Source organism: Pan paniscus, chromosome 1 (genome assembly GCF_029289425.2).
Source record: "Pan paniscus chromosome 1, NHGRI_mPanPan1-v2.0_pri, whole genome shotgun sequence".
Classification (NCBI taxonomy): domain Eukaryota; kingdom Metazoa; phylum Chordata; class Mammalia; order Primates; family Hominidae; genus Pan; species Pan paniscus.
Window position 1 is genome coordinate 183,406,412 of NC_073249.2, and position 13,753 is coordinate 183,420,164.

The window sequence follows — 13,753 nt, forward strand, 5'->3', positions numbered from 1 at the left end:
CTTCCCAAAGCACTGGGATTGTAGGCATGAGTCACCACAGCTGGCCCAGTGCTGTTTTTAAACACCCATCATTCCTTTATAAGCCTGTCTTCTCTCCAAAATGGTAGGCTGGGACCATTTTTCACTTCCCCACAGGCCTCTCCCTCTCCTCACACCCCACCCCATCCTTTCTTCCCACAGTCTCCCTTCAATCCTTTACCACGATGCCAGTAGATGGGCTAAGGTCCAGCTCAATGACAAACCGATACTGCCAAGCCAGGAAGGTGACCCGGGTGGAAGGTACCAGGAGGAATGGCCTTGGGACCACTGGTTCATCTGGCTGCCACCCAGGGGGCAGGACACTGAGGACTTCCAATTCCTGTTCAGACTGAAGCTGAAAATTAGGATGGAAAGAAAAGGAAAGGATCAGGGAAGTATCCCTTTCTTCCCAGGACCTGCCTTCTATATCCCAAATGACACATCATTGGCTCTACCTCCCTCAATCTAACCGTATACTCTTCCTCTCACTCTCTGGAAAAATTATTTTTTAAAATTTCCATCATCTTGTAGGCAGTCCCTTGCCCTAACCAGACTTAAGAGTTAGTCTCCCACCCTGTCTGTTTCTAGCACTCTCCTAAAAAACAGATCCTTCTGGGCTGGCCCCTCACACCTTTCGTGTGTCTAGGCCTCACCAGCATCTCCTGGGGTGTGGCCTGCACAGTTTGGTGCAGATGACTGAGGAACCAAGCCAGGCGAACATTTCGGGAGATTCGATAATCCTTTTTCATTAACAGGAACACCTGCCCAGCTTCTTCCACCTGGGAACAAAGAGACATTAATACATCTTTAAAAAATGGCACCGAGTACCTGGAACACACAGATCACTGTGCAAATAATTTGCCCAAGGAACTCACCATCTATGAGAGGGAAAACAGCAGAAGTGAAAAGTTTACCCCAACCTCCATGCAAGGTGTTCCCAGGGAGTCAATTTTCAACTCTCTGTTCCTGTTTGCCCGATACAGACCTCCATATAGATGAAGTGACCTTTCCATATTGTTTCCACAAAGTTTATGTGAGTTTCACCTATAAACTATAAGCTTTTGAGGGCAGGGGCTGTGTCTGATTCTATTTTTGTGCCCCTGTGCTTGGCAAATTGCTACAAACAGAGCAAATACCAGGACAAGTCCCTAATACATTACATGAATGCCAGTTACTCCTAACAAGTCTTGACAACAGCAGGCACTGAAGAAATTTTCACCGAAGGAATAGCAAGCCTTCCAAATACCTCAAAATCAAACCTCTGTGGGTCACAGTCCCCACCCCCGCACTTATCAGTTGTCAGCCCTCTAGTTCTTGCCTCCATTGCCTCATAGGTGGCCACTTCAACAATGCTCTAACAAGCATCGATTCCCTTGCCCATGTCCTTGTCCTTCCACTACACATGTCCTGTCAAATCTTATCTGGGGATGAATCTGACATTTTCCCTTATCCACACATATACTATGGCAGCTGCACTTGGACAGAAAGAAACTTGTCACCTTGCCAGCAGTGCCCACTCTAGCAGGCCTTTACCAGTCCTCTGAATTCTCCTGGCCAGCAGCCTTTCCTGTTCCCCACAGGAGGTTTTCCAATCTCTCAATCCCCTCCCAGCAGATAAACTTGCCCACAGTTCACTGAGGAAATAAAGGTCAATTGGTCTGAACTCCCCAATGTCTCTTGTGATTAATGCTTATCTGTCACATTCATTACTCCCTTTCTCTTGTCTGTCCTACACAAATGGCAAATTTCTCCTCCTGTGTCCCTGATTAATGAGGGAAAGAACACCAGGTGGCAAGAACTGAAGAGCAGGTAGTAGAGGAGAAATGAACAGAAGTTAATAACTACCTGTTGAGAAACATGATGTTGAAAGAAAGTGAAGAATTATTTTTTCCAAAATGGGGAAATATGCATGGAGAGAAGACTGAAAAAGCCCTGGAAAAGCAATAATGAAGAGTTTCTGATGTCAGAGAAAAGTGTGGAGAACAGATACAATGGCTGTGAAGTCGTAGTCTTTCTTCTGCTCCAAGACAGAAGGAAGGGGTAAAAAGATACAGAAAGAGGTACTGGAAAGTGATAAGGATGATAGCAGAAGGCAAGAAGGAGGAACTCACATTTATTGAGCATCTAAGATATATGCAAAAGTACTATGTAAAAGAAAAAAAAAGGGCCGGGCGCAGTGGCTCATGCCTGTAATCCCAGCACTTCAGGAGGCTGAGGCAGGTGGATCACCTGAGGTCAGGAGTTCGAGACCAGCCTGGCCAACATGGTGAAACCCCGTCTCTACTAAAAATACAAAAATTAGCTAGGCGTGGTGGCAGGCGCCTGTAATCCCAGCTACTTGGGAGGCTGAGGCAGGAGATCGCTTGAACCCAGGAGGCGGAGGTTGCAGTGAGCCGAGATCACACCACTGCACTCCATCCTGGGCGACAGAGTGAGACTCCATCCAAAAAAATACAATAAAATAAAAAGTAAGAAAAAAAAAGTACTCTGTAGAGGCCAAGTTCAAGAATTTCAGGTTCAGAAAGTCTGGGTTTGAATCCCAATTCATCCACTTATTAGCTGTGAGACAGTGGAAAGGTTGTATCACCTCTTTAAGCTTCAATGTCCTCCTTTGTAAAATAGAGATAATTCTAATACCAATCTAAAGTGCTGTTCTGTGGATCAAGGAATATCATGCATATGAAGTGCTCAGCACAATGCCTGGTAAGAGTAAAAGTTAACAATAACAGCTGGGCATTAACGGTTCAAGCCTATAACCCCAACACTTTGGGAGATTGAGGTGGGCAGGCCGTTTGCACCTAGGAGTTCAAGACCAGCCTGGGCAACACGATGAAACCTCAACTCTACTACTAAAAACACAAAAATTAGCCAGGCATAGTGGCTCGTGCCTGTAGTCCCAGCTACTCTGGAAGCTGAGATGGGAAGATCACCTGAGCCCAGGAGGTCGAGACTGTAGTGAGCCATGATGGCACCATGGCACTCCAGCCTGAGCAACAGAGCGTGACCCTGTCCAAAAAAAAAGTTAACTATTTATTACAGTTAACTATTACAACACTATACTAGGTTCGTTTTTTTTTTGAGACGGAGTTTTGCTTTTGTTGCCCAGGCTGGAGTGCAGTGGCACGATCTTGGCTCACTGCAACCTCCGCCTCCTGGGTTCAAGTGATTCTCCTGCCTAAGCCTCCCAAGTAGCTGGGAGTACAGGCACCCGCCACCAAGCCCGGCTAATTTTTGTATTTTTAGTAGAGACTGGGTTTCATCATGTTGGCCAGGCTGGTCTGGAACTCCTGACCTTGGGTGATTCACCCGCCTTGGCCTTCCGAGGTGCTGGGATTACAGGCGTGAGCCACCACGCCTGGCCTATACAAGTTTTTTACATAAGTAAGCTCATTCAGTATTCACAACAAAACATTTAACAGGAGAAAACAGAGGTCCAAAAAGTTAAGTGATTCAACGTAAGTATTAAGTGTAGCCTCAGAAGTCAAACCAAGGCCTGGTGAGCTGCAAAAGCCCATCTACTGAGAGTGACAAATGGATAAAACTGAGGGCTTATGAGCAGAAGAGATTTTAAGTCATGAAAAGGAGCACAATGGGGGTAATGAGCAGAAAGGATGTTTTGACATAATCAGAAAGATAAAAAGAGAATTTAAATATCAATATGTTGCGCTTGCATATTATATTCTCTCTGTAACATCTAAAATCACATCTTGGGGCTAGGCACTGTGGCTCAGACTTGTAATCTCAGCACTTTGGGAGGCCAAAGCGGGCAAATAACTTAAGCCTAGGAGTTTGAGAACAGCCTGGGCAAATGGTGAAAGTCCATCTCTAAAAAAAAAAATACAAAAATTAGCTCGGCATGGTGGTGAGCACCTGTAGTCCTAGCTACTTGGGAGATTGAGGTGGGAGGATCGCTTAAGTCTGGGAGGTTGAGGCTGCAATGAGCTATGATCACACCACTGCACTCCAGCCTGGGCAAAACAGCAAGATTCTGTCTCAAAAAATAAATAAAAATAATAATAAAATGAAATTACACCTTGGGAGATACTACTCTCTGTTACACTGCTTTCCAACACTGTGTTGAGACAGGCCCTGGCTAGGATTTTGGATTCATCCTTTGAGTGAGTTTAAGCTACTAAAGGAATTCCACAAGACAGTAACATTATATCTGCATTAAAAAAAATTCCCTCTGGTGGCCGGGCACCATGGCTCACGTCTGTAATCCCAGCACTTTGGGAGGCCAAGGCAGGCGGTTCACGAGGTCAGGAGATTGAGACCATCCTGGCTAACACAGCGAAACCCCATCTCTACTAAAAATACAAAAAATTAGCTGGGTGTGGTGGCGGGTGCCTGTAGTCCCAGCTACTCAGGAGGCTGAGGCAGGAGAATGGCGTGAACCCGGGAGGCGGAGCTTGCAGTGAGTCGAGATCACGCCACTGCACTCCAGCCTAGCGAGACTCCGTCTCAAAAAAAAAAAAAAAAAAATTCCCTCTGGCTACTGTGTGATTTAGAAAGCACCCCCCCACCGCAGACTAACAACTAGGGGAGATGACAATGGCTTAGACTAGAGCTACTCAAAGTAGCCATTCTGTGAACTGTGTGAGACTGGGTCTTGATGAGATAATGCCAGGATGCAAAACCACCACTATCTTTCATGGTGAAAGTCTTATTATGGAAAACAAAAAGTCAGCTGAACTAAACAGTGAACTTAGTTGCATTTCAAGGGATCTTTAGGATAGGACAGAAAAGAACTGGTGATTAATTATAAGTCAGGACATAGGAGGAAAGTAACAAAAAGGAAGGTGTCAAGGATGATTAAAGTAGCATTGGAAACCAATATGCTGCAAAATGATTTTTTTCTTTTTTTTTTTTTTGAGACGGAGTCTCGCTCTGTCACCTAGGCTGGAGTGTAGTGGCGCGATCTCGGCTCACTGCAACTTCCGCCTCCTCAGTTCAAGCGATTCTCCCACCTCAGCCTCCTGAGTAGCTGGGACTACAGGGGCATGCCACCATGCCTGGCTATTTTTTGTATTTTTAATAGAGATGGTGGTTCACCATATTGGCCAGGCTGGTCTCGAACTCCTGACCTTGTGATCCGCCCGCCTCCACCTCCCAAAGTGCTGGGATTACAGGCGTGAGCCACCGCACCCAACCTACTGCAAAATGATTTCTAAGTTAGCTACAAAAAGTAGATAGTTATTCCTGACTACCACACCCCATCGAAAAGTCCCATCAAATTGTACACTCTTATTGCCATGCTCCTAAAAACAGAAAAGGGGTCTATTTATTGGCAAAGAAGGAAATCACAGCAATTACTCACCCTTTCTTTCTCTGATCCTTGGTTTTAGGGTGGGATACTAAACCAGGCAACCTCTCCTTCAGGTTTGACTTAGCTAGTGTGGGTGGGATATTATGTGTTGACTATGCTGGATACTGCCAAAGTTCTTATCTAAAAAAGCATGTACAAGAGACTTACTGGAGTTTTAAAAAAGAATTTTTTTGTTAAGGGATGGTTTGGGGCTCAGAGCATTATCAGAATAGGAAGGCTATCCTAATTCAGCAGTCATTTGTTTATCACTCTGTCTCCAGAGCCCAGTGCAGTGCCTGGCACATAGGATGTTCAATAACATTTCTCTAAATAAGTGAATTCGCTATGGTTTTTTCTCCCCACCACCACCTCTTCCCCTCTCGCTATATGTTCTAAGCACGGCAAACTGGACATTTAAAACTAATCATAATTAGTACAACTTTTCTCAAGATGAGATCATCTTAACACTAGTGTCAATACTACTTTCCTTTTGTTCTTTGGTACTAAATACTTTTTGTTTTCAAATGCCAGCCTGTTTCAGCTATGCAAGGAAAAACCAAGGAAAAGCGTTTTGGCCCACGTAAGGCCAGGGTTAAAAGGGGAAGAGCACATGGTTGTGGGTCAGCACTCTAAGGACAGAGTTGGGCACGTGGTCACCTCATCTTCTAGGACTAAAATCACGGCAAATCTAGGTTTAATAAATGAACCTTTCCATGACTGTCTGCACTAAGTTAGGGTCCTATGTTGGGCATTCACACAGCACTCTGTATTTTTTCTTCATGACACCTGCCAGAGTTTATAATTAAGAATTTGTAGGGGCCGGGCGTAGTGGCTCACACCTGTAATCCCAGCACTTTGGGAGGCCGGGGTGGGTGGATGACCTGAGGCCAGGAGCTTGAGACCAGCCTGGCCAATGTGGCGAAACCCCACCTCTACCAAAACATACAAAAATTAGCCGGGCATAGTGGAGCACATCTGTAGTCCCAGCTACTTAGGGGACCGAGGCAGGAGAATCGCTTGAACCCAGGAGGTGGAGGCTGCAGTGAGCCAAGATTGCACCACTGCACTCCAGCCTGGGCAACAGAGCAAGACTCCATCCATCTCTCCAACTCAAAAAAAAAGAATTTGTATACTTTAATGTTTGTTTCCTGTATAAGTCTGAAGATCCAGCGAGGTGGAGGCCATGTCTACATATTGTTTCTTTTCTTTTCTTTTTTTGAAATGGAGTCTCGCTCTGTCACCCAGGCTGGAATGCAGCAGTGCCATCTTGGCTCACTGCAACCTCCGCCTCTTGGTTCAAGTGATTCTCTCGCCTCAGGCTCCTCAGTAGCTGGGACTATAAGCACGTGCCACCACACCCAGTTAATTTTTGTATTTTCAGTAGAGACAGGGTTTTGCCATGTTAGCCTGGTCTCGAACTTCTACCTCAGGTGATCCACCGGCCTCAGCCTCCCAAAGTGCTGGGATTACAGGTGTTAGCCACCACACCTGGCCTATACATTGTTTCTTGCTGTAACCCTAGAGCCTAGCACAGTGCCAAGACATACTAAGTGTTCTAATAATAACTGTTGAATACATGTATGAACAAGGAAAACTAATCTCACAAGCTGTATTTATTCTGTTTCCAGCTATTCTTAATTTGTTACCAATAATTTCTAATTTTTCACTCTTCTATCAACATGGTTTTTGTTGACGAAGAGTTCCTGTCCTTTATTCACTTCATCTTTCAATCATTTATGGACAAGGTAAGCTATTCTATTTTTGGAGTTTTTCCTTTGCTTCCACAAACATCGTTTTTACCACGTTTTCACTAGTATCTTCTTCTTTATTGTTCCTGGAACCCTGGGGGAGTGCAAATGGGGGTTCTAACAGATTTGCTTTATGTTCCATTAGCTTTGTTTTAGAAAGAACAGTGTTACGGAAAGAAAGTGTTGTGATTTGACAGCTAAGACTCTGGGTGAGCTTCCTCCTGTGTAAAAATACCAGCTAGCCCAATGATGTGTGAAAGCACCTTGTAAAAAGTAACGTGTATAAATGCACAGATTAGTAATAACAAAGTGTTGCTGTTTACCTCTCTTCTTTGAGTCAGAAGTCCTGCACAGCCATTCACTTCAGTGTTGTTTCTTTGTTTTTTGTTTTTTTTGCCCATACCTGTTTAGTTGGCAGAGTTGGGAATGTCCTCACATAGAGCCAGAATCTGTCTTTTTGATAATATCTTGACCTACTCTTAAAATCTGTTGTCTTGAAAATATCTAACCCACTTTTTGTTTTACCTTCTAAGTCCACACAGGGAGAATCTGACCCTCTGCCAAACGAGAGTCTATTAAACATGTGATGACAGCCCTGAGTCTTTACTTTTCTAAAACAAACATCTTTGGGTTCTTTAAGTGTGTCTCAAATGGCATGGTTTCAAGTTTCCTCACTATTTTATATCTTAGATTATGTGCCCATGAATGAATTCTGGCTGGTCTACTTTACAACTTAAAATGTGGGGACCAGAATGGAACATAATACTCAAATGAGGTCACAGATTCAGATTCTCCTAGGTTATACTTGCTCAGGAAACCTCCATGACTTTCTCACTTGTGCTGCTGTCCAAACACATCTCCCATTTTATCCTCATGCACCTGGCTTTTTTGGACACATATGATCATTCAATTAGTCCTGTCACTTGGATAAATTCAGCCTATTATTTTATGGTGAAGCTTAAGAGTGTTGTTTCTTCTTCTACTAAATCTCTCCAGTTTGATTTCCATGCTAATTTGTTCAGGGTGCCATCATGTCCTCATAGAACTCCAAAAAGAACAAAGGCAAGGTAAGCATGCATGCATTCACTCAACAAATTTATGAAAAGCCTGGTACATGCTAGGCACTGGGCTGGGTCCTAATGATACAATGAAAAGCAAACACATGCATTCCCTGCTCTCATAAAACATATTCTATAGTGAAGGACAAAAACACTGATCAAATAATCACTGTGACTATTGTATAATTACACACTGAGTAAGTGCTCCGAAGGATAAGAATGTGGTTCTACAAAAACAAGTAACAGCCACGTGCAGTGGCCCATGCCTGCAATTCCAGCACTTTGGAAGACCAAAGTGGGCGGATTACTTGAGCCTCAGGAGTTTGAGACTAGCCTGGGCAACATGGCAAAACCCTGTCTCTACAAAAAATTATGAAAATTAGCTGGGTGTAGTGTCATGTGGCTGTAGTCCCAGCTACTCAGGAGACTAAGGTGGGAGGGTCGCCTGAGCCCAGGGAGGTTGAGGCTTCAGTGAGCCATGATCATACCACTGCACTCCAGCCTGGATGACAGAGCAAGACCCTGCCCCACTCCCTGACCTCCCCCTCCTCCCAAAAAAGCAAGCAAGTAACAAAGTAACCTGTTCAGGCTAATACCTTAAGAGAAAGTGATGCTGAAGGTTGAGCAAGGTTTGTTAAGCGAGGAGAGAATGGGGGTAAACGAGACAGACAGCACAGACTATTAGAAAGCTTTCTTCCAATTACCAGTTAGTAGGCCACTAAATTTTACTACTGTACAGCTTCCATTTTTTCCCACCTTTCCTTGAAGGTTATTTTGAATGATGGACTGACTCTCCAAAGGCACAATGAAGTCTAGCTCATCAATCAGTTCTTACAGAATCCACCTTCCTGAAATCAGGAACATTTGCTGAACATTTGCCTAGTCTTCTTGCAACATCCCCCTTTACATATGATCCTTCAAAGTCAACAACTATATTTTCTTTTTCTTTTCTTTTTTTTTTTTTTTGAGATGGAGTTTCGCTCTTGTTGCCCAGGCTACAGTGCAATGGCACCATCTCGGCTCACCGCAACCTCCACCTCCTGGATTTAAGCGATTCTCCTGCCTCAGCCTTCCGAGTAGCTGGGATTACAGGCATGCGCCACCACGCCCGGCTAATTTTGTATTTTTGGTAGAGACGAGGTTTCTCCATGCTGGTCAGGCTGGTCTCAAACTCCCGACATCAGGTGATCCACCCGCCTCAGCCTCCCAAAGCGTTGGGATTACAGGCATGAGCCACCGCGTCCAGCCCAACAACTATATTTTCGAAACATCATTTCTAAGTTCTCTTCACTTTCAAGATGTAATTTATCATAACTAGAAGACTTAATAATTTAAGCAGCTAGAATGGTGTTTTTCAAAGTGGGATCCAAGGACCAGCTGCATGAAAAATCACCTGAAGTGCTTATGAAAATACAGCATTGAGTCCCAGGCACCACCCCAGACCAACTGAATTAAGAGTTGATGGGCTCCAGACTGGGTGCTGTGGCTCACACCTGTAGTCCCAGCTACTCAGGAGGCTGAGGCACAAGAATTGCTTGAACCTGAGAGGCGGAGGTTGCAGTGAGCCAAGATCACGCCACTGCACTCCAGCCTGGGCGACAGAGCAAGACTCCATCTCAAAAAAAAAAAAAAGAGTTGATGGGCTCCAGAATCTACATTCTAACAAGGTCTCCAAGTGATTCTTCCACATTAACATTTGAGAATCCCTGAATTAGTTCTCAGAGCATCCACACTCACATGGAGCTTCAAGTCCTCATATGAATCCTCCTTGAGTCTGAAGTTCATTACTCTCAGAGTAGTCTGGCAAGGAAGACAAAGTAGAGTTTCGGGGTCAGGGACCTGGATTCAAATCTGATTTTATCATTTGCTATATAGGTGACCTTGGACAAGTTACTTAATTTTTCCAAGCCTCAGTTCCTTTATTGATAGCATGTGGATAAGAATATCTTCATAGGGATGTCGTTGCAATTAAACAGGAGAGGAAGGCTATCATTCTTTGGAATATTTATTGAGGTCTACATACCATTTATACCAAGATGAATAAAACATTACCAGGCACTGTGCTGCATACCATGTATACCAGGATGAATGAAGCATGGTCCATCTCATTAATTTGTTGCTTTGTCTTTTTGTGCCTGTCCCTTTGTGATTAAGGTCTGATTTGTTCAGCCTTTTCTAACCCTTGTGCTGTCTTTTGTTAACACATTCCCACAAAATAATGTGGATTATTTCCCCTCTTGAACTGGCTAAAATCTTCTTACCACTATACATCAAAGTCCTGAGCCTCTAGCATGGCCTCAAGCTGCATCTTCTCCAGCCTTATCTCTCACCAATCCCCACGCAGTTAAAAGCATGTATTCCAGTGTTAGAGCACCTAGGATCAAATGCTTGTTCTGCTGATTATTAACTATATGGCTTTGGCAGAGACTTACACTCTCTATGCCTCAGTTAGCTCATCTGTGAAACACGGATAATAAAAGTGCTTATTTTCAGATAATTTTTGAGTATCAGATGATACTCAGTAAGCATTCAGTAAGTGCTAGCTATTCTCATTGTCATACTGCATCCACACTAGGAGTTGCTTCCTCTTAGTTCTCTGAAGGCTCCACTGGGCTCCTTCTCACCTGAAGATCTTCACTATTCCCTTTGCCTGCAATGCTCTCTGCCTCTTCTTTTAGAAAACTTCTACCTATTCTTCAGGCTTCAGCTTAAATGTCATTCTTCTGAGTCTTCCTATTCACAACCCCTTGCCTCCCCATTTCTTAACAAGGTAGGTTGAGAACCACTGTTAAACACCCTAATTCACTCCTTTACAGCACTTATTATCCTAATTCAATCCTTGTTTACTCCATAAAGATAGGGAGCATGTCTGTCTTACACGGCTCTGTATCCACCCTGATACTTAGCACAATTCTGACTCCTACCAGCACTCGTAAAATATTTCAAGTGTGTGATGAATGAATGATTTCCTAAATCTGACTATACCCAATCTTTCTCTCTTGGGATCCTAACAGCCTCTAAAAGTCAATAACTTTATTACACCCAGGGGCAGAACTCTTCAATCTCTTTACCTTCTGATAAAATTTTCAGAAATGCAAATCAGGGAGTTAAAAAATGCTTAACTTAGGCTGGGCGTGGTGGCTCACGCCTGTAATCCCAGCACTTTGGGAAGCCGAGGCGGGCGGATCACGAGGACAGGAGATCGAGACTATCTGGCTAACACGGTGAAACCCCGTCTTCACTAAAAACACAAAAAGTTAGCAGGGCATGGTAGTGGGCGCCTGTAGTCCCAGCTACTTGGGAGGCTGAGGCAGGAGAATGGCGTGAACCCGGGAGGCGGAGGTTGCAGTGAGCCAAGATCGCACCACTGCACTCCAGCCTGGGCGACAGAGCGAGACTTCGTCTCAAAAAAAAAAAAAAAAAGCTTACCTTTTGGCTGAGACTCCCAGGATTGTGTGTCTTCACTTGAAATTACTTTAGATCTGTACTGCTCTATATGGTAAAGACTACTATATGGGGCTACTGAGCACTTACAATGTTGCTAGACCAAGATGGGATGTGCTATCAGTGTAAAATACAACACTAGATTTTAAAGACTTGGTACCAAAAAAAATGTTAAATATCTCACGATGTTTTGTATTTTATTACATTTTGAAAATTTTGGGAGTTTTGGGTTAAATATATAATTACATTTCATTTCATTTGTTTCATTTTTTTATGTGGCTATCAGAAAATTTAATATTACACATGTGGCTTGCTTTAGATTTCTACAGGACGGTGTTGTCCTAGACTATCTGCCTAAAAGGTATGTTGCATTTCCCCACAACATCCCTCCACCTCCTTTCACTTTAATCTATAATGAAACATCCTCTAAACTGTTTCATAGTTTTTCTTGTGTTAATATTTCTGATTGATCTTGATTGATATTTCTGATGCATGAGCTATTCTACCACCTCTGTGAACATGACTATTTTAAATAAGGCATAGTTTCCTACCACCATATTCAATGTTGGGTCTTACCACACCAAATCCCAGTGAACTGGAGATTTACCATTCTGTGGCTACTTTATTATTTATACCATGAACAATATGGTTAAGAACACAAGGACTGGAGCCTGGCCATCTGTTTTGGAGTCCTGACTCTAATATTTAATAGCTGTGTAACTTTGTTACTTTTTTTTTTTTTGAGACGGAGTTTCACTCTTGTTGCCCAGGCTGAAGTGCAATGGCATGATCTCAGCTCATCGCAACCTCCACCTCCCGGGTTCAAGCGATTCTCCTGCCTCAGCCTCCCGAGTAGCTGAGATTACAGGCCTGCGCCACCATGCTTGGCTAATTTTGTATTTTCAGTACAGACGGGCTTTCTCCATGTTGGTCAGGCTGGTCTCGAACTCCTCACCTCAGGTGATCTGCCCACCTCGGCCTCCCAGTGTTGGGATTACAGGTGTAAGCCACTGCGCCCGGCTTACTTTGTTACTCTTAATATCTCTGTGCCTCAGTTCCTAAACTAAAAAAAGGAGATGATAACAGTGTCCACTTCATAGGGCTGAGGATTAACTGATATTGGTAAAGAGCTTAGAATGGTACTGAGCATGCAGTATGTATGCAGTAATGAATACTATTTGTATCATTATACACATCTCTCACCCTTCCCACCTACTGATATGTTGGCACCTTTCCTGGTGGTGGTGTTTTATCCGAATCTGAGATTTTAAGCTCAGATCTTCTAACTCCAAACTGCTAGTTCCTGGATGAGTGGCATTTGAGTAAGGTACTAAATCTTTCTCATTTTTCAGTTTTCTCCTCTGTGAGAATGCCACCTTCCTTGCACAAGTCTGAATGACACAACATATATAAGGTTCCTTGCATGTTCCTTAGCATTTAACGAATATATCATATCACCTTTCTGGTTTATTACATGGGATTCTCACAACACACTATAAGACAGATATTTTATAAAGAAGGAAACAGGATCCGGGAAGACGCGCCTGAGGTTGCACAGATTAGCTACATGACAGCGCCAATATTGGAACGAGGTCTCAGTCCGACTCAAATGTTTTTTTCATGAAATTAAAGCTGCTTTTCTAAAAGCATGAGCCCTAGAACTAAATAAATTCATGCTGTTTATGGCATTCCAATGCCTAAAGAAATGCAAAAACCGGCAAAGTAAATCTACTGCCGTGTTGCCCATTGAAACTGCAACAGAAAGTCAAAATACAAGTTTTGTTAACACCACTATAAGTCTTAGAGTCGACGACGCGGATGACATGTCAGTAAACAAAACAAAGCGAACAGTTACTCCTTTAGCTCCCCGAGGAAACTGCGGACCGCGTCCCATACATAGTCCGCAGGGGTACCATAGTCGGGCCTTCCGGGCTGGGCTGGTCCCTGCCAAGGCTACGCAGCCCGGCCACCCCCAGACCTAGAGGAGGCCAACGCCACGCCTGCCCGCCGGACCCTCCCCCTCGGATCTCGGGGCCCAGTGCTGCGCCCGCCCGCCCCTCACCTCCGGCTCCGGGCGCTCCGAGGCCATCACACAGCCCTCCCGCGCCGGCCCGGGCCAGTGAGGGTGTTCCACTCTTGACCTCTGACCTGGCTACCTCGGCACCCAGCAGGAACCGGAA

General features: G+C 44.1%; 1 protein-coding gene across 2 annotated transcripts in view; it reads right to left on the bottom strand.

Moving 5' to 3' along the window:
• The window catches only part of SZT2 (SZT2 subunit of KICSTOR complex), a 61,272-nt gene extending 47,528 nt beyond the window's left edge, over positions 1-13,744 (bottom strand). Inside the window, exons 1-3 of one of the 2 annotated variants that reach the window (XM_003812838.5) lie at positions 13,636-13,744; positions 672-797; positions 200-373 (exon numbers count right to left, since the gene is read on the bottom strand). In XM_003812838.5, coding sequence (XP_003812886.4) covers positions 200-373; positions 672-797; positions 13,636-13,662 — 327 coding nt within the window. In that variant the 5' untranslated portion in view covers positions 13,663-13,744. The remainder of the gene's footprint in view (positions 1-199; positions 374-671; positions 798-13,635) is intronic. The other variant, XM_063608225.1, reaches the window with a different exon arrangement.
• Between the last annotated feature and the right edge of the window lie 9 nt (positions 13,745-13,753).